Here is a 26,360-nt window from a genome sequence, read left to right as displayed (position 1 = left end):
TATCTCACTCCACAATGGGCACTAGCTACTCTATTTCACAGACAAGGACACTAAAGGCCAGACAGGTCAGTTGCTGAGAGAATGAGCCAAGACCTGAGCTCTCAGGCCCCTTCCTCATATACCCAGCCTGTAATACTCACCACACCTGCGTTGGGCCCCAGCCAGGTCCGCTCTCTCAGCCCCAGGCCTGCTGACTTAGCTCCCTGCTGGGCTAGCCTCTGTGACCACAAGGTCCCTTACATGCATCCTGCCCTCATGGCTCTGCTCTTCAGAGCTCTCTTGTCTAGGCTGATGAGGAAGACCCATCCATGGCAGCCAAGGCCCCTCTGTTTCTTCCTTTCCAACTTTTTCAGCTGTCATCTCAGTCAGCTGCACACTCCATAGTCTCTCAATCACAGTGACCACCTGGGCTTAGGCCCAGTGCTGGGGCCATCTCTGTGCCTGCTACCAGCCACCTTTTGGTGAGAGAAGGAAGGTCATAATGGTGACTTCAGTCATGCACTTCCTGTGTGCCAGGCGCTGCTCTGCTTTGCACACGTTATCCCCTGTCGTCCTCACAGAAGACTCTTGGGATGGGGAGGTACCCTCACCCGCACATTCAAATGAGAAAACCTAAACGTGGAAAGAGGCCAGGTAGCCTGCCTAGGGCGACAGCCACCCCCCCCACCCCCCCATGTCTGCCAGGTGCTAAAGAAGGAGCACAGTGATTTCATCATGGGACTACACATAATGGACAGAGGGCTATTTTATATTGGGTCATACACTTGTATTAAAAAGTACATTATTCACAAAGACTGGGATTTCTTTTTTTGTTGTTATTGCAGTTTTTGGCCGGGGCTTGAGCCATAGGTGCCATCCCAAGACTTTCTTTCTTTCTTTTTTTTCCTTTTTTGTTTTAAGAGACAGAATCTCACTTTACCACCCTCAGTAGAGTGCCATGATGTCACACGGCTCACCACAACCTCCAGCTCTTGGGCTTACGCGATTCTCTTGCCTCAGCCTCCTGAGCAGCTGGGACTACAGGCGCCCGCCACAATGCCTGGCTATTTTTTGGTTGCAGTTTGGCCGAGGCCGGGTTTGAACCCACTACACTTGGTATATGGGGCCAGCGCCCTACTCACTGAGCCACGGGCGCCACCCTGGTATTTCTTTCTTTTCTTATCTTTTTCTTTCTTTTTTTATTTTATTTTATTTATTTTTTTTTTTTTTGAGACAGGGTCTCTCTTTTTCTTTTTTTTTGTAGAGACAGAGTCTCACTGTACCGCCCTCAGGTAGAGTGCCGTGGCGTCACATGGCTCACAGCAACCTCTAACTCTTGGGCTTATGCGATTCTCTTGCCTCAGCCTCCCGAGCAGCTGGGACTACAGGCGCCCGCCACAACGCCCGGCTATTTTTTGTTGCAGTTTGGCCGGGGCTGGGTTTGAACCCGCCACCCTCGGCATATGGGGCCGGCGCCCTACTCACTGAGCCACAGGTGCCGCCAGAGACAGGGTCTCTTTTTATTGAGACAGAGTTGCCCTGGGTAGAATGCCATGGTGTCACAGCTCACAGCAACCTCCCACTCTTGGGCTTAAGCGATTCTCTTGCCTCAGCCTCCCAAATGACAGGGATTATAGGTGCCCGCCACAACGCCCAGCTATTTTTTGGTTGTAGTTGTCATTGTTGTTTGGCGGGCTTGGGCTGGATTCAAACCTGCCAGATGTGGTGTACGTGGCTGGCACCTTAGCTGCTTGAGCCACAGGCGCCGAGCCGAGACTGGTATTTCTTAATACTGAGATGCTTGCGTAGTGCCTCACAGCTGGTACTGTGCTTGTCAGGGTGAAAGCCTGGTGAGGAGAGGAGAGGAGAAGAGAGGCTGGATGCAGGGAATAGCCACAGATGTGTCCTCACTATGGAGTCAGGAGGTGAGGGTCTGACAGTGATCATAAGGCCTGAAGAAAGGAGAATCCAGAGGGCCGAGAAAGGTTATGTAGAGGATAGACACAGCGCCAGATAATGTAGGACGTCAGAGTAAAGGGTAAGAAGAGCCCATAAAAGATATATTAAAAACTTTGAGCTTCTGGTAGGAAAAATACCAGTTGGTCATAGAATATTCATGTTTCTGTTCTGAGGTCAGTTATGTGGGTCTGTTTCCTAAGACACAAATTACTTAAGTAGCTTCCTGAGAGTTGGAGAAGTCTAATTTCACCTCCAGTTGCTTGGACTGTGCCCTTTTAGATACCCAAACACAGCCTGTGAGCTTCTGACTTGTGATGTGCCGCAGATCAGCGACAGACTAGGCGGGGACGGGCATCTGCTGGGTCTTCTGTGCAGCTTCCTGGGCCATGAGCCGCCTCTCAATCCTCTGCTAGCCAGTTTCTTCAGCAAGACTATTGGCCATCTTATCGCCAGAAAGACTGAACAGGTAATCATGCACAGCAACGTGAGTTTGGATGCTGTCCCTGTGGGTGCTGGTGCCACTTCTGCCTCACTGTGTGCCCTGTGGTCAGGCTGTGGGTGGGGCCGGTGTGGAGCACTATGGGGTGCAGTGTGTGAGCTGAGCTTTGAATGAGAAAGTGATGTCCTCTGAAGTGTTTCTGATGGCTACTTCTAGAACACTTAAGCCTTTCCTGTCATCCCTGGGATGGCTGGCTTGTCATGGCACTGGCCAGGTACATAGCCTGCAGTCCTGGAACATGCCTTCATCACAGAGGACTTTCTGAGGTCTGCTACTTCATCTGTGTGATGTATTGTCTGTCCACATCACTTATTGTTTAAAAGCAAATAAAAGGTAACTTCTAGCATTAGACTTCTGCAGAAATAATACACGAGTCTGTCTCATTCAGCTGTAGCATCTATCTGGAGTCTACTTGCCTTAGGTTCGACCAGTCATGGGTGTTGGCCCTTCCATACTGTGAACGCACAGCTAGAGGGAGGTGTGAGGGGGACTGGGCCTATACCCAGGCTAAGCAGTCCTTCCTGGGCAGTTGTCTTCCTCCTTTGTCCTCCCCTCCACTGGATTATTTCAGAACAAATCCCAAATATGAGATCTATTCTTCTATATTTTAGTATGTATCTCTAAAATAAGGACTTTTTGGGCAGTGCCTGTGGCTCAAAGGAGTAGGGCACTGGCCCCATACGCCGGAGGTGGTGGGTTCAAACCCAGCCCCAGCCAAAAAAAATGCAAAATAAATAAATAAATAAAATAAAATAAGGACTTTTTTCTTTTATTAGGTCACGAAGTATGAAATGTCCGATTTCCTTAGGTACTAAGTTTGTCTACCTCTGATACCTCTGACATTTCACTTTGATACTTCTCGTTTTATTTTTATTGTGAATGCAAATTCTCATTCTTTCAAATGCACATTTTGGCTCAATGTGTTTTTGAATTCAAGCAATCCACCCACCTGGACCTCCCAGAGTGCTAGGATTACGGGCATGAACAATTTTTTTACAGCAATTTTTGTGAAACCATAGTTAAGTAAAAAATTAGTGTTTTTTTTTTTGTTTTTTTTTTTTGTAGAGACAGAGTCTCACTTTATGGCCCTCGGTAGAGTCCCGTGGCCTCACACAGCTCACAGCAACCTCCAACTCCTGGGCTTAAGCGATTCTCTTGCTTCAGCCTCCCGAGTAGCTGGGACTACAGGCGCCCGCTACAACGCCCGGCTAAAAATTAGTGTTATTTTTTAATATGAGTCCTATTGTGGAACCAGTGCAGCCCAGACAAACTTGAAATATCAACAAAGTGTTTGGGAAGGATGTGGCTGTTGAATGCACAGTATGTTGATGGTTTGAGCGGTTTCCTTCTGGTGATGGTAGTCTTGAAAATCAGGCACGTGGGTGACTTGAGACCAAGGTGGGTAATGATGAGCTGAAAGCTGTGTGGAACCAAATCCATCTCAACCCACGTGTGAATTAGCAGCAAGGTCTAATGTTACGATTCAATAACATGGGACCATTTGAAACCAAAGGTGGATAGGTGGATTCCGGTGAATAGGTGGATTCTGCATGAATTAAACGAATGTCAGAAGAGAAACCATCTCAAAGCTTACATTTATGTATTTATTTATTTAAGACAGAGTCTCAACCTGTCACCCTGGGTAGAGTGCCATATCATCATAGCTCACAGCAACTTCCCAACTGAGGCTCAAGTGATCCTCTTGGCTCGATTTTTCTATTTTTTTTTTTTTTTTTTTTAGCCAGGGCTGGGTTGGAACCCACTACCTCCAGCATATGGGGCTGGCGTCCTACTCCTTTGAGCCACAGGCGCCGCCAGTTTTTCTATTTTTAGTAGAGATGGAGTTTCACTTTTGCTCTGGCTGCTCTCGAACTCGTGAACTCAAGCAATCCACCCACATGGGCCTCCCAGAGTGCTAGGATTACAGGCATGAGCCACCATGCCCGGCCAAAAGCTTACCTTTCTTTGCTGTCATGACATAAAGGGATTTTTTTTTTTTTTTTTTTTTGCAGTTTTTGGCCAGGGGCCAGGTTTAAACACACCACCTCCAGTATATGGGGTCACTGCCCTACTCCTTTGAGCCACAGGCACCACCCGCTGTCATTACATAAAGGCTAGCCATTTTTATTCCAAACTGTTACATGTAATGAAAATGGATTCTTTTTGAAAGCATTCAGCACAATGGTTGGATAAAGATGAAGTTCTGAAACACAGCTCCAAACTGAATATTCATCAGGAAAAGCTAATGGTGTCTGTTTGGTGGTCCAGCACTGGTGTTATCCACTACAGCTCTGTGAAACTCAGTCTTTTGCAGACAGTTGGAGGAAATGATGAGGATGCTATTAAGCAGCTGAGATTGGTTGACAGGGATAGGCTGATCCTTTTACAAGACAACTCTCAACCACATGTTGCACAAATGCTGCTCAAACTACAGAAGCTAGACTTGGAAGCTTTCTGTTATCCGCTATCCTCAACCAGACCTTGTAATAACTGACAACTACTTCTTCCAGGATTTGGACCAGTTTTCGCATGAAAAAATATTTTCTCAACAAGCTGAAAAGTGCCTTTTGTGGTTTCATCACCACTCAACTCTCTAGGCCTCTTCACTGCTGGCATAAACAAACTACCATTATGATGCCAAGACTTAGTGTCCTTAGTTTAAGTGCATACTTTGACTAATTGGAGTGTTGCTTTTTTTTTTTTTTTTTGAGGCGGAGTCTCCCTTTGTTGCTTTCCATAGAGTGCTGTGGCGGTATAGCTCACAGCAAACTCTTGGGCCAAGCAATTCTCTTGTCTCAGCCTCCCAAGTAGCAAGGATTACAGGCACCTGCCACAATGCCTGGCTATTTTTTTTTTTTTTAGAGATAGGGGTCTTACACTTGCTCAGGCTGGTCTTGAACCTGTGAGCTCAAGCAGTCCACCTGTCTTGGCCTCCTAGAGTGCTAGGATTACAAGCATGAGTCACTGCGCCCAGCCCTGGAGTGCCTCTTGTTTGAGATATAATAAAGTAAACTTTTGGAGGCCGGGCGTGGTGGCTCACACCTGTCATCCTAGCAACTCTGGGAGACTAAGGCATGTGGATTGCCTGAGCTCACGATTTTGAAACCAGCCTGAGCCAGAGTGAGACCCTGTCTCTAAAAATAGCCAGGCATGGGTGGCGCCTGTGGCTCAGTCGGTAAGGCGCCAGCCCCATATACCGAGGGTGGCGGGTTTAAACCCGGCCCCGGCCCAATTGCAACCAAAAAATAGCCAGACGTTGTGGCAGGCACCTGTAGTCCCAGCTACTCGGAAGGCTGAGGCAGGAGAATCGCTTAAGCCCAGGAGTTGGAGGTTGCTGTGAGCTGTGTGATGCCACGGCACTCTACCGAGGGCCATAAAGTGAGACTCTGTCTCTACAAAAAAAAAAAAAAAAATAGCCAGGCATTATGGCAGGCACCTGTAGTCCCAGCTACTCAGGAGGCTGAGGCAAGAGAATCACTTGAGCCCAAGAGTTTGAGGTTGCTGTGAGCTATGACGTCACTGCCCTCTACTGAGGGTGACAAAGTGAGACTCTGTCTCAGAAAAAAAAAAAGAAAACTAAACTTTTGATTCAAAATTGGACATTCCTTATTTAATAACCTAATAAGTATAACTAGAATTTCATTATTACACCCCAGAAATATTAACTATACTGTTTTTTTGTTTGTTTTTTGAGACAGTCTCAAGCTGTCTCCCTAGGTAGAGTGCTCTGGCATCACAGCTCATAGCAACCTCTAACTCTTGGGCTTAAGTGATTCCCCTGCCTCAGCCTCCCAAGCAGCTGGGACTATAGGCACCCGCCACAATGTCTGGCTATTTTTTTTTTGGTTGTAGTTGTCATTGTTGTTTGGTGGGCCCAGGCTGCATTTGAACCCGCCAGCTCCCCGTGTATGTGGCTGGTGCCCTAGCAGCGTGAGCTACAAGCACTGATCCAACTATGCTGTTTAATAACATCAGATATCTAATCAGGGAACAAACCAATATTTTGTGCCTGTGTCTTGATCTCTGAGAAGGTGCCACCCCCAGGAAGGTGGACATTTCTTTCTTTCTTTCTTTTTTTTTTTTTTTTGTAGAGACAGTCTCACTTTATGGCCCTTGGTAGAGTGCCGTGGGATCACACAGCTTACAGCAACCTCCAACTCCTGGGCTTAAGCGATTCTTTGGCCTCAGCCTCCGGAGTAGCTGGGACTACAGGCCACAACGCCTGGCTATTTTTTTGTTGGTGCAGTTCAGGAAGGCCGGGTTTGAACCTGCCCACCCTCCGTATATGGGGCCGGTGCCTTACCGACTGAGCCACAGGCGTCCTCTGTAAGGGGACATTTCATGAGCAAATTCTGCTGACATGTTGTGAGTGTCCAGTAGAATGTCATCTTTCTTTTTTTTTTTTTCTTATAGAGACAGAGTCTCACTTTATCACCCTCTGTAGAATGCTGTGGCGTCACACAGCTCACAGCAACCTCCAACTCCTGGGCTTAGGCAATTCCCTTGCCTCAGCCTCTCTAGTAGCTGGGACTACAGGCGCCTGCCAAAGAATGTCATCTTTCTTTGGGTCATAAATTTGAGATTTACAAGGGAACCTAAGGACTATCTCATCTCAAATCTTTTTATGCAGCAGAATGTAAATGAAGAGTAACTGCAGCAGTGGGTAGCAGGGAGGGTGCTCCCCTGGGGGTGGCTACAGAATGAGAGTGTGAGTCCTGGTCATAGCAGGAACCATGGTGGATAAAGATCTTCAGTGTGTGGCCTTTGCAGCTCAGGGACTGGATACATGTATCTCAAAATTTACTATAAGCTAATCATACACCTCTGCTCCTTCTCTTACCCAGTGCTGATGAATTAAAGTATTATGAACTGAATTTTTTTTTTTTTCGAGAGAGTCTTGCTGTTCCCTGGCTAGAGTACAGTGGCATCATCACAGCTCACAGCAACCTCAAATTCCTGGGTTCAAGTGATCCTCCTGACTCAGCCTCCTGAGTAGCTGGAATTACAGGTGCACACCAACACACTTGGCTGATTTTTCTAATTTTTATAGAGACTGGGTCTTCTCATTTTTCCTTTAAAAACATTTGTCTTCCCTTCCCTTCCAGAATACATGGATGTGTATAGTTTACTCTGGCACATCTATTCCTATTGTAATGTCCTAATTCCAAGTAGATATTTTTTTCTTTCTATTTTTTTTTTTTTTTTTTTCAGTTTTTGGCTAGGGCTGGGTTTGAACCCACCTCTGGCATATGGGGCCAGCGCCCTAACCCTTTGAGCCACAGGCACCGCCCTATTTTTTTTTCTTTCTGAGACAAAGTCTCCTTCTGTTGTCCAGGCCAGAGTGGTGTGGCCTTACAGCTCAGCAACCTCAAACTCCTGGGCTTGAGCAATCCTACTGCCTTAGCCTCCCCAGTAGCTGGGACTACAGGTGTCTGCCATATGCCCAGCTAGATTTTCTATTTTTAGTAGAGACCGTGTCTTGCTCTTGATCAGGCTAGTCTGGAACTCCTGAGCTCAAGCAATCCACCCACCTCTGCCTTCCAGAGTGCTGAGATTATAGATGTGAGTCACCACAGCCAACCTGAACTGAACTTTTAAAAATATTCCTTCTAAACTCTTGAAAATATCTCTCAAACAGACTAATGTCAAGCACTGAAATTAAAACAATAAAGATACTTGCCACCAAAAAAGTTCTAGAACAGATGATTTCACAGGAGAATTCTACCAAACTTTTTTTTTTTTTTTTTTTTCAGTTTTTGGCCAAGGCTGGGTTTGAACCTGCCACCTCCGGCATATGGGGCCGGTGCCCTACTCCTTTGAGCCACAGGTGCCGCCCTCTACCAAACCTTTGAAGAAGAGCTTCTGCCTATGTTGCAGAATCCATTCCAAAACATTGAGAAGGAAGGAACCCTTCCCCGCTCCTTCTATGAAACAAATATCATCCTGATATCCAAACCAGGAAAAGATACAATATAAAAAAAAATTTACAGGGTGGCACCTGTAGCTCAAAGGAGTAGACAATCAGCCCCATATACCAGAGATGGCAGGTTCAAACCTGGCCCTGGCCAAAAACTACAAAAAAAAAAAAATTTACAGACTGATATCATTAATGAACATTGGCACAAAAATGCTCAGTAAAATCTTAACAAATAGAATTCAGCTACACATCAAAAAAATAATTCATCACGACCTGGGCTTCATCCCAGGAATGTAAGGCTGGTTCAACATGTATATCTCTATAAATGTAACTCACCACATAAACAGAAGTAAGAACAAAGACCACATGATCCTCTCAGTAGATGCTGACAAAATTCAAAATCCTTTTTGATAAGGACATTTAAGAAAATTGGCATAGATGGGACATTCCTTAAACTGATAGAAGCCGTCTATGATAACCCATAGTCAACATCATATTGAACAGGAAGAACTGAAAACATTTCTGCTTACAACTGGAATCAGACAAAGATGTTCCCTGTTACCACTATTCAACATAGTGCTAGAAGTTCTAGCCAATGTAATCAGGCAAGAGAAGGATATCAAGGACATCGAAATGGGGACAGAGGAGGTCACAGTATCACTCTTTGCTGATGATATAATCTTATACTTAGAAAATCCTATGAACTCAATGGCAGGACTCCTAGAAATGATAAAGAGATACAGTAACATCTCAGGTTATAAAATCAATGAACACAAATCAGTAGCCTTCATTTACAATAGCAGTAATCAAATGATAATCAAATGAAAGACATAGACAAAGATGCTACCCTTAACATTAGCATCAAAGAAAATGAAATACCTCAGAATATATTTAACAAAGGATGTGAAGGATCTTGACAGAGAATACTATGAAACACTGAGAAAAGATGTTAACAGGTGGAAAAACATATCATGCCTATGGGTCAGAAGAATTAAATTGATTTTTTTTTTTGTAGAGACAGAGTTTCACCTCATGGCCCTTGGTAGAGTGCCATGGCATCATACAGCTCACAGCAACCTCCAACTCCTGGGCTGAAGCGATTCTCTTGCCTCAGCCTCCCGAGCAGCTGGGATTACAGGTGCCCGCCGCAATGCCCGGCTATTTTTTGGTTGCAGTTCAGCCGGGGCTGGGTTTGAACCTGCCACCCTTGGTATATGGGGCCAGCGCCCTACCAACTGAGCCATAGGCGCCGCCCGGGTCAGAAGAATTAAAATTGTTAAAAAGTCTATAATACCCAGAGCAATCTACAGATTTAATTAAAATACTAATGTCATGCTTTACAGGTCTTAAAAAAGTAGTTCCAGGCGGCACCAGTGGCTCAAGGAGTAGGGTGCCGGTCCCATATGCCGGAGGTGGCGGGTTCAAACCTACCCCTGGCCAAAAAAAAACACAAAAAAAGGCGGCGCCTGTGGCTCAGTCGGTAAGGCGCCGGCCCCATATACCGAGGGTGGCGGGTTCAAACCCGGCCCCGGCCAAACTGCAACCAAAAAATAGCCGGGCGTTGTGGCGGGTGCCTGTAGTCCCAGCTACTCGAGAGGCTGAGGCAAGAGAATCGCTTAAGCCCAGGAGTTGGAGGTTGCTGTGAGCTGTGTGATGCCACAGCACTCTACTGAGGGCCATAAAGTGAGACTCTGTCTCTACAAAAAAAAAAGTAGTTCCATTTCATATGGAACCGAAAAAAAACCCAAATAGCCAACGCAATTCTATGAAATAAGAACAAATTGGATATCCGAGTCATGGCACCAAAAGAACAAATCTGGAGACATCACTTTACCCGACTTCTATAGTGATTAAAAACAGCATGATGGGGTGGCACCTGTGGCTCAGTCAGTAAGGCGCCGGCCCCATATCCCGAAGGTGGCGGGTTCAAACCCAGCCCCGGCTGAACTGCAACCAAAAAATAGCTGGGCGTTGTGGCGGGCGCCTGTAGTCCCAGCTACTCGGGAGGCTGAGGCAAGAGAATGGCTTAAGCCCAGGAGTTGGAGGTTGCTGTGAGCCGTGTGATGCCATGGCACTCTACGGAGGGCCATAAAGTGAGACTCTGTCTCTACAAAAAAAAAATAAATAAAGACAGCATGATATTGGCATAAAAGTATAGACATAGATCTATGGAACAGAACAGAAAATCTATAGATGAAACCAGCTGATCTTCCACATATATTGCCAGCTGATCTTCCACAACCCAAACCAAAGCATACACCAGGGAAAGGAATCTTTGTTCAATAAATGGAGCTGGGAGAACTGGTTAGCTTCATGTAAAAGACTGATACTACTTGGGTGGTGCCTGTGGCTCAAAGGAGTAGGGAACCGGCCTCATATGCCGGAGGTAGTGGGTTCAAACCCAGCCCCGGCCAAAAACTGCAAAGAAAAAAAAGACTGATACTACTGGCTCGGCGCCTATAGCTCAGTGGCTAGGGCACCAGCAACATACACTGGAGCTGGCGGGTTTAAAGTCAGCCTGGGCCTGCCAAATAATAATGTCAACTACAACCAAAGAATAGTTGGGGGTGGCGCCTGTGGCTCAGCGGGTTGGGTGCCAGCCCCATAGACTGAGGGTGGAGGTTTTGAACCCAGCCCTGGCCAGCTAAAACAGCAGTGGTAACTGCAACAAAAAATAGCCAGGCATTGTGGCGGGTACCTGTAGTCCCAGCTACTTGGAAGGCTGAGGCAAGAGAATCGCTTAAGCCCAAGAGTTTGAGGTTGCTGTGATCTGTGATGCCATGGCACTCTACTGAGGGCAACAGAGTGAGACTATGTCCTGAAAAAAAAAAAAAAAAATGAACAGCTGGTGTTGTGACAGGCACCTGTAGTTGCAGCTACTACTCACACAAAAGGCATGGAAGTAAACCTTATGCTGAATGACAGTTGGGTGCAGGAAGAAATAAAAAAGGAAATCATTAACTGCCTTGAGTATAACAACAATGAAGACATAAGTTACCAAAACCTATGGGATACAGCAAAAGCAGTCCTGAGAGGAAAATTTATCTCTTTAGATACCTACATTCGAAAAACAGAAAGAGAACAAACACATCAACAAACTCACAAGCCATCTGATGGAATTGGAAAAAGAAGAACAATCTAAGCCTAACCCAGCAGAAGAAAAGAAATATCCAAAATTAAATCAGAGATTAATGAAATTGAAAACAAAAGAATCATTCAGAAAATTAATGAAACGAGGAGTTGGTTTTTCGAAAAAATAAATAAAATAGATAAACCTTTGGCCAGACTAACTAGAAATAAAATAGTAAAATCTCTAGTAACCTCAATCAGAAATGACAAAGGGGAAATAACAACTGATGCCCCAGAGATACAAGAGATTATCTCTGAATACTACCAGAAACTCTATGCCCAGAAATTTGACAATATAAAGGAAATGGATCAATATTTGAAATCACACCCTCTCCCTAGACTTAGCCCACATGAAATAGATCTCCTGAACAGACCAATTTCAAGCACTGAGATCAAAGAAACAATAGAAAATCTCTCAACAAAAAAAAGCCCTGGTCTGGATGGCTTCACACCAGAATTCTATCAAACCTTCAAAGAAGAGCTTATTCCTATATTGCGGAAATTATTTCAAAAAATTGAGAAGGAAGGAATCTTCCCTAACACGTTCTATGAAGCAAACATCACTCTGATACCAATACCAGGAAAAGACCCAACTAAAAGAGAATTTCAGACCAATTTCACTAATGAATATAGATGCAAAAATTCTCAACAAAATCCTAGCCAGCAGATTACAGTTTATCATTAAAAAAGTCATACATCATGATCAAGTAGGTTTCATCCCAGGGATGCAAGGCTGGTTTAATATATGCAAGTCTATAAACGTTATTCACCATATCAACAGAAGTAAAACTAAAAACTATATGATCCTCTCAATAGATGCAGAAAAAGCATTCGACAAAATCCAGCATCCTTTTCTAATTAGAACACTGAGGAGATAGGCATAGGTGGCACATTTCTGAAACTGATCAAAGCTATCTATGACAAACCCACAGCTAATATTTTACTGAGTGGAGTAAAACTGAAAGCTTTTCCTCTTAGAACTAGAACCAGACAAGACTGTCCTCTGTCACCATTATTACTCAACATAGTGCTGGAAGTTCTAGCCAATACAATTAGACAAGACAAGAAAAGGGCATCCAAATGGGAGCAGAGGAGGTCAAACTCTCCCTCTTTGCTGATGATATGATCTTATAGAGAATCCTAAAGACTCAATCACAAGACTCTTGGAAGTCATCAAAAAATACAGGCGCCGGTCCCATATGCCGGAGGTGGCGGGTTCAAACCCAGCCCCGGCCAAAAACCACAAAAAAAAAAAATACAGTAATATTTCAGGATGCGAAATCAGTGTCCACAAGTCAGTTGTCTTTGTATACGCCAGTAACAGCCAAGATGAGATGTTAATTAGGGACACAACTCCCTTCACCATAGCCCCAAAGAAAATGAAATACTTAGGAATATACCTAATGAAAGAGGTGAAGGACCTCTATAAAGAAAATTATGTAACCTTAAGAAAGGAAATAGTGGACCTTAACAAATGGAAGAACATACCATGCTCATGGCTGGGAAGAATCAACATTGTTAAAATGTCTATACTTCCCAGAGCAATTTACCAATTCAATGCCATCCCTATTAAAATACCAACATCCTATTTTCAAGACTTGCAAAAAATGATTCTGCATTTTGTATGGAATCAGAAAAAAACCTCATATAGCTAAGGCAGTTCTTAGTAATAAAAACAAAGCCGGGGTATCACCATTCCAGGTTGCAGGCTGCATTACAAGGCCATAGTGGTCAAGACAGCCTGGTACTGGCACAAAAATAGAGACACAGACATTTGGAATCAAATAGAAAACCAGGAAATGAAGTTGACAACTTACAGCCACCTAATAATCTTTGATAAACCAAACGAGAGCATCCACTGAGGGAAAGATTCCCTATTCAAGAAATGGTGCTGGGAGAATTGGATATCCACATGTAAGAGATTGAAACTGGACCCGTACCTTTCTCCACTAACAAAAATTGATTCTAGATGGATAAAGGACTTAAATTTAAGGCATGAAACAACAAAAATCCTCAAAGAAAGAATAGGAAAAACACTGGAAGATATCGGCCTGGGGAAAGATTTTATAAGGAAGACTGCCATGGCAATAGCAACAACAGCAATAATAAACAAATGGGATTTAATTAAATTGAAAAGTTTCTGTACAGCCAAGGAGACAACAACCAAAGCAAATAGACAACCTACCCAACGGGAAAGGATATTTGCATATTTTGAATCAGACAAACAATAACCAGAATCTATACAGAACTTCAATTAATTCACAAGAAAAACGCCAACAATCCCATACATCAGAGAGATGAATAGAATCTTCTCCAAAGATGACAGATGAAGGCCAGCAATCATATGAAAAATTGTTCATCGTTCCGATAATCTAAACATTTTTTAAAACACTTCTTTTATTGACAAATGTGTAAAGCCTTATATGAAAATCAAACAAAAAAGACACATCTTCTGTGAATACTGAATACTGCAAATTGTCTTCTCACTTGGAAACAGACCTTGTACATCTTTCCCTATAGGGCTGTCTTGTTCTTTTTAGCAGACATGTTGTCCCTTTGGTTGCTCTTCCAGGGCTTTTTTTTTTTTTTTTCCCCTGGACAAGACCCTGCTCAGGACCAATCTGCCTTCTTCTGCACTCCCTTTTTTCCAGTCCCCACCCCAGATTATTTTGAACAAATTCCAGACTTTATAAGCATTTCAGTATGTGTTTCTAAGGACAAAGGACTCTTTAAAGCATGACCACAATGCCATTATTACGCCTAAAACATTAATAATAATTTTTTTTTTTTTTTGACACAGAGTCTCACTTTGTTGCCCTTGGTAGAGTGCCATGGTGTCACAGCTAACAGCACCCTCAAACTCTTGGGCTCTGTGATTCTTTTGCCTCAGCCTCCCGATTAGCAATGCCTACAGGCGCTTGCCACGCCTGGCTATTTTTAGAGATAAGGTCTTGCTCTGGCTCAGCCTGGTGTCGAACCCGTGAGCTCAGGAAATCCACCTGTCTTGGCCTCCCAGAGTGGTAGGATTACAGGTGTGAGCCACTGCGCCTGGCAGTGATAATTTTTTAATTTCATCAAATACATATACAATATTCAAATTGCTCTGGTGATCTCATAAAATGCTTTTTCTTTTCTTTTTTTTTTTTTGGTGACAGAGTGCCACTCTGTTGCCCCAGGCTTACTAGAGTACTGTGGTGTCAGCCTAGTTCACAGCAACCTCAAAATCCTGTAGCAATCCTCTACCAATCCTCCTGCCTTAGCCTCCCAAGTAGCTGGGACTATAGGTGCCACCACGTCCAGCTGATTTTTTTCTACTTTTGTTTGTTTGTTTTGTTTTGAGACAGGGTCTCATTTTGTTGCCCTCTGTAGAGTGCTGTGGCATCACAACTCACAGCAACCTCCAGCTCTTGGACTTAGGCAATTCTTTTGCCTTAGCTTCCTGAATAGCTGGAACTGCAGGTGCCCGCCACAATGTCCAGCTATTTTTTATTGCAGTTTGGCTGGGGCCACGTTCGAACCCACCATCCTTGGTATATGGGGCCGGTGCCCTACTCAGTGAGCCACAGGCACCGCCTGATTTTTTTCTACTTTTAGTAGAGACAGGGTCTTACTCTTGCTTAGGCTGGTCTCAAACCCAGGTATCTTGGCCTCTGCACTCACCTACCACCCACCATGTCTGTGATAGGTGTGGTTTCCCCTTCCTCCTTGTGGCTTCACACTCAGCTGTCCACACTTTGTTGGCACTGTCAACACCCAGCCATGTAATGCCTCTTTCTTTTCTGAAACCTCAGTCTTCTTTTCCCTTTAATCACTTGTGGTCATCTGTCAGCAACTGGCATCTTATGTGTTCTGTGTTCCTGGGCTTTGTGTTCTGAGTCTGGGCCTATCACAGATGACTGTCGTCTCCCAGCTCAGCTCCACGTGTGCCCTTCGTTTCTGTTAGAAAAACATGAACCAGTATATATTGAATGACGACTGTGCACAGCAGCTTTTGCCACACGCATAGCACAGAGCCTCAGCTGTGCCAAAGACCCCCAGCCCCTGACCTTCAAATGCACCATTGCCTGGCAGATGCATCTGCCTGTCTTTGGAGAGGCTTTTCCCATACCTTTTTCTAGGCCTTTGCATCATTTCTGCTTACTATAATTAAATTCCCTTTCTCATGAGAGTTCTCAGAGGGAGTACCTCAGGTTGCTTACCTGATGTGCTTGCTTGCAGGTGATTACATTCTTAAAGAAGAAGGACAAGTTCATCAGCCTAGTGTTGAAACACATTGGCACCTCAGCTCTCATGGACCTGCTGTTGCGCCTGGTTAGCTGTGTAGAGCCCATTGGGCTCCGGCAAGAAGTCCTACAGGTGGGTCTCAGAGTCCCCTCCTGTTCCCTGATGGAGAGGTGTGTCTTTGGAGAGAGCACCAGGGTCACCCTGTCCAATGCTAGAGCTCAGAGAGAGCCAGGTCTCAGGCCCACAGCTCTCTGCCCATGTATGTCTCCTCTGCTCTTGTCAGGGGTTCTCTAAAAGGCTTATTGCATCTTCTCTGCCGTCCTGCTTCAAGTCATTGGAAGAGCAGAGAGGTCCCTCCTCCCTAGCACTCCCTGGCCCCCTGCTCAGTGAAGGGTAGCAATGGGCTTTCCTCACCTCCCACCCTTTCAGCTTAGAGCAGGAGCTTGGTGAGGTTTAGTTCTGTGTCCCATACGTTCCTGTGAAGAGAGCACCAGCTGTCAGCCCTTTTAGCCAGAGGCCTGTCTGTCCTAGTGGTCAGTCAGTGAAAGGAGCTGGCTGTCATTCCTGCTAAGAGAATCCCTTCCCAGAGAAGGCCAGGAAATCAGTGCCAGACAAGCTGCTATTCACTGTTGCTTGCCAAGCTTTATAATGCATTTTATTTTATTTATTTATTTATTTATTTTGAAACAGAGTCTCATTTTATCACATGTGGTAGAGTGCCATGGCGTCACAGCTCACAGCAACCTTAGACTCTTGGACTCAAGTGATTTTCTTGCCTCAGCCTCCCAAGTAGCTGGTACTACTGTGGTACCTGCCACAACACCAGGCTATTTTTTAGAGACAGGGTCTTGCTCTTGCTTAGGCTGGTCTTGAACCTGTGAGCTTAGGCCAGTGGTTCTCAAACTTACTAATGTGGCGACTCATTAATACAGTTCCTCGTGTTGTAGTATACCCCAACCATAAATTATTATTATTATTTTTTTTGTAGAGACAGAGTCTCACTTTATGGCCCTCGGTAGAGTGCCATGGCATCACACAGCTCACAGCAACCTCCAACTCCCGGGCTTAAGCAATTCTCTTGCCTCAGCCTCCCGAGTAGCTGGGACTACAGGCACCCGCCACAACGCCCAGCTATATTTTTTGGTTGCAGTTCAGCCGGGGCTGGGTTTGAACCCGCCACCCTTGGTATATGGGGCCGGCACCTTACCGACTGAGCCACAGGTGCCGCCCCATAAAATTATTTTTGTTGCTACTTTATGATTATAATTTTGCTAATGTTATGAATTGTAATGTAAATATCTGATATGCAGGATGTATTTAGGCGACCTCTGTGAAAGGGTCATTCAACCTCCAAAGGGGTCATGACCCATAGATTGAGAACCGCTGGCTTAGGTGATCTGCCTACCTCAGCTTCCCAGAGTGCTGGGATTATAGGCGTGAGCCACTTGTGCCCAGCCTGTAATGCATTTTAAAATAAAATGAAATAAACTGTTGGCCCCTCTGCCCATTTCCTAGCTCTGGATTTAGGGATTGTTAGGGATCGTTAGGGATTGTAGCCCTTGCTCTCAGGTTAGGAGCTCGTCCCATGTGGAGCAGCCACTCCCTGAGAGTGAATCACGATGGTGACATCCACACAGTGAACACAGTATGTGTATCAGCTGCCATTGGGTGTTGGCAAGCAGATTTTCAGCCACATGACTACTTAGTCTGCTGAGTAGACATATGGCAGGTCACCTTGCTGCCAGCGCAAGAGCCCCAGGTACAGGGTGCAACAGTGTAGGGAAGGAGCCAGGCAACCTCAGATCTGACAGCCCCACTGCCCTTGGACATCAAAGTGTCACACATTTCCCTGGCAGTACTCCCACCAGGGTTGCTTTGCTGACCCTGAGCCTGGGAAATCCTGGTGGTTCTGATGCCCAGCTGTGTTCCTGTGCTGCAGCTCATTCTGGCTCATTCACTCCTTGATTTTCAGAGGTGTGTCCTGAAGACAGAGCCTCGGTATGCACTGTTAGGACAGATGGAGTTCCTCCCTTGTACTTCTGGGCCACTCCCAGAATTCTAGCATTGTACATTCTCTGAGTCTATCATAATAGGTGCATCAGGCAGTCTCTTTCCCAGCAAACCTGAGGGTATAGGTTTCTAAGGGCTGTCCTGAGATCTTCCTTCTTTTCAGTTAGGTGTGAACTATGATGGTGACATGACTTTTTTCCCTTTTAGTGGCTTGATGAAGAGAAGATCATCCAGAGACTTGTGGCGCTGATCCATCCGAGTCAGGATGAAGATGTGAGTGTGACACCCACAGAGCCCACCATCATGCCCCGGGGCTGCTGGGCCACTTGCTTCTGCTGGCCAAGGGCATGAGGGAAGGGACAGTCGCTTCTTTCCCAGGCCCGCCAAACAACGACTACAAAAAATAGCTGGCTGTTGTGGCAGGCGCCTGTAGTCCCAGCTACTTGGGAGGCTGAGGAAGAGAATCACGTAAGCCCAAGAGTTGGAGGTTGCTGTGAGCTGTGACATCACAGCACTCTGGGTGACAGCTTGAGACTGTCTCAAAAAAAGAAAGAAAGAAAAAAGAAGACAGTGGTGTTGACCAAGCACAGTGGTTCACGCCTATAATCCCAGCACTTTGGGAGGCTGTGAGCTCACAGCACTCTATCCTGGTGACAGAGCGAGAGATTGTCTGAAAAAACAAAAAACAGAAAAACAGTGGTGTTAACGTGTGTCTGGGGGCTCTCTGTTCCCCAGCTGCTCCATTTGTTCTCTTTAGCTCCTGGGACCCCACCAGATAGACAGGGGAGGCCAGGGTGGTGCTGGGTGCTTCTGTGTCCACAAGGTGAAGCCCAGCCATGGGGAGTGTTGTGGGCTGACTGGCCCCCTGATCCCAGGGGCAGACTCAAGGCCTCAGAGCCCGCCTGCCTGCTTGTGCCCCTCCTTGAAGGAGTTGTGTATCTCCTCTGCCTCAGTCTTCCTGCAGCGTGTGCAGTGCTGTCCTACCCTTACACCTGTCCCCCCCCAGAACACCCGATACCATCTGCAAGTGCACACACAATCAAGGATTCTAGACTTTGGGGATGTGTGTGGTTTTCTCTGTAGCAGCTTCCCTGTTTTCACTAGTTCACAGACTCTTTCCAAGTTGTAGTAGCTACTTATTATTAAATTGAAGTACAGTATTGACAACCTTGTCCTATATGTCGAAACATGGACCAGAGGTGGAAAGTAGTATCCATGTTGCACATTTGACCGTTACAAGCCCGATTTTTATTTATTTATTTATTTTATTTTAATTTAATTTTATTATTTATTTATTTATTTTGAGACAGAGCCTCAAGCTGTCGCCCTGGGTAGAGTGCTGTGGTATCACAGCTCACAGCAATCTCCAACTCTGGGCTTAAGCGATTCTCTTGCCTCAGTCTCCCAAGTAGCTGGGACTATAGGCAACCGCCATAATGCCCGGCTATTTTTTAGTTGTAGTTGTCATTGTTGTTTAGCAGGCCTGGGCTGGAGCTAACTGCTCGAGCTACAAGTGCTGAGCCATTATTTTTTTTATAGAGACAGAGTTTCACTTTGTTGCCCTCGGTAGAGTGCCATGGCGTCACAGTTCAAGGCAACCTCCAACTCCTGGCCTTAGGCGATTCTTTTGCCTCAGCCTCCCGAGTAGCTGGGACTACAGGTGCCCGCCAGAACGCCCAGCTATTTTTTTGTTTGCAGTTTGGCCGGGGCTGGGTTTGAACCCGCCACCCTTGGTGCCCTACTCATTGAGCCACGGTGCCCTACTCATTGAGCCACAGGCGCTGCCCACAAACCCAATTTTTAATTCTTGGGAATAGTCAGTACAGCTGAGAAAACATCTAACCAGATACACATTTTACATGGAAAGGGCAAAAACAACATTTCCTGAAATGAAGCTGCTGGTCTGGAGTCTTTGTAGAAACTGGTTCAGAGAACATCTGACATTTTTGGAAAAGGAGAGCTGTACCACGTGTACCCAGCAGGCCATTCTGCTGGCGTCTCACAACACTAACGGGCTGTTTCTTCTGTCTTTTCAGAAGCAATCGAACGCCTCTCAGACACTCTGTGACATTGTTAGGCTGGGCAGAGACCAAGGCAGTGACCTGCCAGAGGCTGCGGAGCCAGACCCCCTCCTCACCGTGCTGGAGTCGTGAGTACTGTTTGGGGGACTTCTCTGAAACCCAGAATGTGCTGCCCCTTCCTTCATTTCAGATTCTGAAGAGCTGGTTGTGAAATGCTCCCAGGTTCAGAGCCCAAGTAAACTTGATGGGCTTGTTTCTCAAGGGGGAACAGTCTCCAGAGGAGACCTGGCAGGTCCAGAGTTGGGGTAGTAGGGCTGTTTCTGGGGTCCTGCACTGGGAGAAAAGGCCACCTGCGCCATCTGTATATGCATCTGCCAGGCAGAACTGCGTGGAGCAACTCCTGAAGAACATGTTTGATGGAGACCAGACCGAGAGTTGCCTTGTCAGCGGGACTCAGGTGTTACTCACTTTGCTGGAGACCAGGCGGGCTGGGTGAGTGTCTCTCAAGCAAAACAGTGAAAAGGTGGAGTTTGGCACTTCACTGATACAACAGCCCAGATGAACAGTTGGGGCTATGTTATTTGTGTTCTTAATGTTTGGTTATGCTAGTAATGTGGATAGATGCCCCTTGTTAAAAAGGCTCATCTTAAGCTACACCAAGTTCCCTTTGCCCCTCATCATCTGCTGTGGTTCCACCTAGCTCCAAGGCACACACCCTTGCCTGGCAATGTGTTTACAGACATGTGCGTCATAGGTGTGGGTGGCTGGCAGGCTTTCCCCAAGGACTGTGCTGACAAGTCCTCCTGGCTGCTGTGGGTGCATGTGCCATGGGGGGCACAAGACACGAGGCTGCTGGGTGGAACCTCTGAGGTCAGGAGGTTTTCCTTGGGAGGCCACATCTGGTCAGAGATAGTCCTTGGGCTGAGACAGTGAGGGGGTCCCACTGTGGACACATTCGTGGAGGCAGTATATGGGTGAGACAGCTACACCTGAGAGGCAGAGAGATAGGGAGACAGCAGGAGAAGTAAGTTTAAGTGAAAAAGGTTGAGTTTCTTTTGGGATACAAGTGCTCAAGACTCTTCTAGAACATCAGGTAGAAATCTCAGGAAGTCTTTGGAACTGTCTCTGGATCAAGGGGGCCTAGTCTGGCTCTTGGGTCACAGCTGGCTGGGTGCTATCAAGACTATATGAGCAAATGAGAGTCTTGGTGGGATACTCCATGAGCAGCAAATGGAGGCCAGGAGTGGGGGCAGCAGGTGAGGGGCTGCTGGAGTTCTCTGGAAACTGTCCCTCATGGCCTCTTTCTGGCCCTCCCATTTGTTAGTGGGCTTCGGTCCTCTGCAGCCAGGATGTCCCTGTTTGCTCTGTCCTGTCAAGTGTTGTGACAGTGTCAGACCCTCCCAAGGTGGCTGTAGTTGCTGTATGTCCACATGCTGGGGAGACCTTCATTAGCCCCTGGCACTGATGGCCTGTGCTTTTTTTTTTTTTTTTGAGACAGAGTTTCACTTTGTCACCCTTGGTAGGGTGCTGTGACACTACAGCTCACAGCAACCTCCAATTCTTGGGCTCAAGCGATTATCTTGTCTCAGCCTCCCAAGTATCTGGACTACAGGCACCCAGCACAACGCCTAGCTATTTTTTTTTTTTTTTTTTTTTTTTTGTAGAGACAGAGTCTCACCTTACCGCCTTCAGTAGAGTGCCATGATGTACACAGGACTCACAGCAACCTCTAGCTCTTGGGCTTCCGCGATTCTCCTGCCTCAGCCTCCCAAGCAGCTGGGATTATAGGCGCCCACCACAACGCCCGGCTAACGCCTAGCTATTTTTAGAGACGGGATCTCACTCTTGTTCAGGCTGGTCTCGAACTTGTGAGCTCAGGGCAATCCACCTGCCTCAACCTCCTAGAGGGCTAGGATTACAGGTGTGAGCCACCGCACCCAGCCAGCCTGTACTTTTTTAAATAAAAGGGGAAAAGAACAGGAAAATGATAAGAAATTGGCTTAATCCTATTAGTGAGATTATTAGCAGTCCTCCCTCATACTACTTAATCCATGTTTATTAGATTATTCCCTAAATATAGAATTATGACCTTATAATTGTTTTCTCTAGTTATACAACAGGAATATTGATTTTTTTTTTAAATCTTGTAAACCCAGGAAATCTGGGCTACTTCTATGGGTTGAGTTTAACCATGCATGTAATGAAGGGGACATTGCAAAAATTATCAAAACAGAGATAAGCTGGCTGTTTCTCCTTGGTTTTTTCATCCTTTTATATATTAAATTTTTTAATAATGATTGTGTATTACTATCATAATTGAAAAACATTAAAATAAATAGTTAGAAAAAGTTGCTCAAAAAAGCCAGAGGGATGGTGTAGCTGGTCCTGTCTGCTGTTTCTCAGCTGATTGCTGGGGACAACAGTGAGGAACCCCTTCAGGGGCCAAAAGGTCCAGGGCAAAGTCCCAGTCACTTACCCTAGCTCCACCTTCTTGAATGTCACCTGGAAGCATATTCCTAAAGGACTTTGGTGCCTTCCTTTTCTCTCTGGCAATCATCAAATCACATAGAGACCCTAAGTTATCTCACTATCGGGATTTCCTTTGGGGAAAATTAAGAACTCTTTTTGGAAGAAGACGATGAATTGGAACCTTGGCTGGTGAATGTGGTATGGCCTGTGTGTTCCTCGCACCTCCATCTGCTCTCCTCCCCCACAGGACAGAGGGCCTGGTGGATGCCTTTTCTCAGGGACTGGAAAGGCCGCACGTTGTCAGCAGCGGTGTACTGCAGGGCATCGAGCCACGGTTGAAGGATTTCCACCAGCTCCTGCTCAACCCGCCAAAGGTAAATGGCCAAGAATGGCTGTGATGTGCCTTTGGAGACATCATAGGATTGGATGAATCACAGGGCAAGGACCCGGCAGTTTGTCCCAGACGCAGCAGAGTGCAGAGTGACTGCACTAACACTGCCGTGTTCAGACCCCACTTGACAACCACTGGCTTACGACAAAGCACGTCTTCAGGAGCCCTATCTGTGAATGTTCATCTCCGCCTCTGCAAGGGAGTCATGGTGTTGGGCATTTTTCAGCCTTCCCAGGTGACTGAGCCTGAGGTTACATAGAACTGGCCTCCAAGTTAAGGGCACCCAGCCAAGGGACACTCAGCTCTAGTGGAGGCAGCTCTAGAGGGCCTTTGCTCAGCTCAGAAGCTCTGGGTAATGCTAAGGCCTCGTTGAGAAGAGTGATGTGTATGAGGCGCCTTTCACTCTTGCTGTCAGTACCCACCTGCCCTGTCTAGGCAAGGCCCTGTCCCACCCTGCTCCCAGCACTATTTATCTTACCAGCCTATTTGTTGTCTGCCTCCCCCACTAGCATGTAAGCTTCACAGACACAGAGATTCTGTTCTTCAGCCTGGAAGATTCAGTTAATGAAAAGGTGGGCTCATTATGCGCAACTTGGGGGGATCAGCTATACTTGCATCCAAGCTGATGGGAGTGGCATTCCACTAGCCTCCCAAGAGAGTTATCCTGGTGTTGATTAACTCAGTGTGCTGAGGCTGGGTCCCTAGAGAGAGCTCCATGGGCATCTGCAGCTGATTGTGGGGTCTAGCTAACCTCAGATAATCCCAACAAGCTACTTTTGGCCTGGCAGGCTCAGACCAGAGTGCCCTGGGCTCCCCTGGGAGCAGTGGGCTGCCCTGGTCATACTGTGAGGCCTTGAGAAGAGTGGTAAATTCTTTATTTTTATTTATTTATTTTTTTGTAGAGACAGAGTCTCACTTTATGGCCCTTGGTAGAGTGCCGTGGCCTCACACAGCTCACAGCAACCTCCAACTCCTGGGCTCAAGCAATTCTCTTGCCTCAGCCTCCCGAGTAGCTGGGACTACAGGCGCCCGCCACAACGCCCGGCTATTCTTTATTTTTATTTTTGAGACAGAGTCTTACTATGTCACCCTCAGTAGACTTCTGTGGTGTCACAGCTCACAGCAACCTCAAACTCTTGGGCTTAAGTGATTCTCTTGCCTCAGCCTCCCAAGTAGCTGGGAGTACAGGTGCCCACCACAACACCCAGCTATTTTTTGTTACAGTTGTCATTGTTGTTTAGCTGGCCCAGGCTGGGTTCCAATCTGCCAGCCTTGGTGCATGTGGCCAGCGCCGTAACCACTGTGTTATGGGCACTGAGACAGAGTGGTAGGTTCTTTGTTATTGTTTTCTTTTTTTAGACAGAGCCTCAAGCTGTCACCCTGGGTAGAGTGCTGTGGCGTCATAGCTCACAGCAACCTCAAACTCTAGGGCTTAAGTGATTCACTTGCCTCCACTTCCCAAGTAGCTGGGATTATAGATGCCTGCCACAACGCCTGGCTGTTTTTTTGATTGCAGCCGTCATTGTTGTTTGGCAGGCCCTGGCTAGATTTGAACCCACCAGCTCAGGTGTATATGGCTGGAGCCTTAGTCGCTTCAGCCACAGGCGCCAAGCCGTCATTGTTGTTTTTTAGCTGGCCTGGGTCAGGTTTGAACCTGCTACCCTCGGTGTATGTGGCCAGTGCCCTGCCAACTGAGCTACAGGCACCACAGAGTGGTAGGTTCTTAACTCTATCAGTCCTCTCGTTGCCTCTTGCTGGCACCCCTATGTTGAGGAATCCCCATAGACATACATCCCTCTCCCCTAGACTGGGGGAGTGGCAGTGGCCCTAGCCCTTGAGCAGCTGGCATGAGGGGCTTAGAGAAGCTAACAGTGGCATTACTGTTCTCAAGGCTACAACTGGGTGGTGCCTCTGTTTGCAGAAGAAAGCAATCCTGACCACCATCGGTATGCTAGAGGAGCCCCTGGGGAACGCCCGTCTTCACGGTGCCCGCCTCATGGCTGCACTGCTGCACACAAACACACCTACCATCAACCAGGAGCTCTGCCGACTCAACACCATGGACTTGCTGCTGGTAAGAGAGTCCCAAGCACAAGCTTCACACAGGTCGTCCACTGGGGCAGCCAGCATGGGTTTTAGTCCCAAGTTCCAAGTGTTGACCACAGTTCTCTGGTGGGACACAGAGCAACTTTGCCTTAGCCACAGGCTCACAGGAGGTAACGAGTCTACTGTGGAATGGCACTGGAAGGGTCAGGTACAGTGGTTCATGCCTGTAGTACCAGCTCCTCAGGAGGATCCTTCGAGCCCAAGAGTTCAAGTCTTCAGCAAGGTATGATGAGGCCATGGCATGCTAGCCTAAATCTCTAAAACAAAAGGAATTATTCTGAAAGTAGAGGGCACATATCTAATCCTGTTGTTTGAGGGAATGGATTAATACATCCATCTCCCTTCTTTTTTTTTTTTTTTTTTTTTTTAAGACAGAGTCTCACTTTGTCACCCTCGGTAGAGTGCCATGGCGTTACAGCTCACAGCAACCTCCAGCTCTTGGGTTTAGGCGATTCTCTTGCCTCAGCCTCCTGAGTAGCTGGGACTACAGGCACCCACCACAGTGCCCAGCTATTTTTTGTTATTGTTGCAGTTTGGCTAGGGCTGGGTTCAAACCTGCCACCCTCGGTATATGGGGCTGGCACCCTACTCACTGAGCCACAGGCGCCACCCCATCCATCTCCCTTCTTACACTCTGACTTAACCACATAGAACTTATATTGTAGTTCTTAAATGTTAAATATGCTAAAAGAGAATCTTCATCTCCCATAATAGAAAGTCATCCCAGCAGTTCTTGTCAAAGAGCTAAGAGGCTCTCTGTTCGCCCTTACTCTCCCAAGGGCCATCCCAGGGTTTGCCTGGTTGCAGGATTTAGAGTGGTTAGAGGCTGACATTTCAGGGTAGCACTCAGGATTAGTATTTTCCTCTATGCCTCTTGTCATCCCATTCAGCCAGTACTGTCCAGTGGCCCACAGGACCCTTGATGTCTGAGGAGAGTACTGGGTGGCAGAGCTGGCCAGCAGCACTGGCTGCAGGCAGCAGCTCCACTGCAGGGAGCTCAGGGCTATTCTCCCAAGAGGGAGGGTGCTAACGTTGAGGGCAGGGCCCTAGGTGAGTACTACCAACAGATAGTACTCACCCTTCTCTCCTGCCTTGCTCTTGGGCATCTACTCCCAAGAAGCTAGAATCTGCCTGCAGTCTTAGTCCCAAATGAGCCAGCCTCAGAAATGGACCTGAATTACTGTCTACCTCAGTTCTTTTAGCATTTAGAAGTTATTGGGCATTATAGGTGAGGGGGAAATACCACTTCCTGGGAGTCACCAAAGCTGGGAAATGCCAGGTGGGGTGAGCTGGTCTTTCCTACTTTGCCCTGGCCTAGTTCTCCTGTGTCCCCTCGGCAGTGCCTCTGTCCCTTCTCCATTACTGCCCAATGGGGGACAGGACACACTGCCAGAGGCATGATGGTTTGCCTGGGTGGAAGCTGAGAGGCTCTCTGTTCACCCTTACTCTCCCAAGGGCCATCCCAGGGTTTGCCTGGTTGCAGGATTTAGAGTGGTTAGAGGCTGACATTTCAGGGTAGCACTCAGGATTAGTATTTTCCTCTATGCCTACATGTTTAATTTTTGTATTTTTTGCATCAAAAAAAAATTTTTTTTTTTTTTTTGAGATAGAGTCTCACTTTGTCACCCACGGTAGAGTGCTGTGGCGTCACAGCTC

The 26,360-nt window shown here is 46.6% G+C and overlaps 1 protein-coding gene across 12 annotated transcripts in view; it reads left to right on the top strand.

Annotated features, from left to right (window-relative positions):
• PPP6R2 (protein phosphatase 6 regulatory subunit 2) overlaps window positions 1–26,360 on the top strand; it is a 100,338-nt gene that overhangs the window by 47,174 nt on the left and 26,804 nt on the right. For 8 of the 12 annotated variants that reach the window (XM_053586690.1, XM_053586685.1, XM_053586684.1 and 5 more), the window contains 7 exons: window positions 2,218–2,404; window positions 15,702–15,839; window positions 17,925–17,990; window positions 19,754–19,866; window positions 20,117–20,230; window positions 22,455–22,581; window positions 24,490–24,672. In XM_053586690.1, coding sequence (XP_053442665.1) covers window positions 2,218–2,404; window positions 15,702–15,839; window positions 17,925–17,990; window positions 19,754–19,866; window positions 20,117–20,230; window positions 22,455–22,581; window positions 24,490–24,672 — 928 coding nt within the window. Of the gene's footprint in view, window positions 1–2,194; window positions 2,405–15,701; window positions 15,840–17,924; window positions 17,991–19,753; window positions 19,867–20,116; window positions 20,231–22,454; window positions 22,582–24,489; window positions 24,673–26,360 lie in introns of all 12 variants that reach the window. The other 4 variants (XM_053586686.1, XM_053586689.1, XM_053586687.1 and 1 more) reach the window with 2 other exon arrangements.

Source organism: Nycticebus coucang, chromosome 3 (genome assembly GCF_027406575.1).
Source record: "Nycticebus coucang isolate mNycCou1 chromosome 3, mNycCou1.pri, whole genome shotgun sequence".
Lineage (NCBI taxonomy): Eukaryota > Metazoa > Chordata > Mammalia > Primates > Lorisidae > Nycticebus > Nycticebus coucang.
Note: the sequence above shows the minus strand (reverse complement) of the source record. Positions and strands in the feature narration are given on the sequence as shown.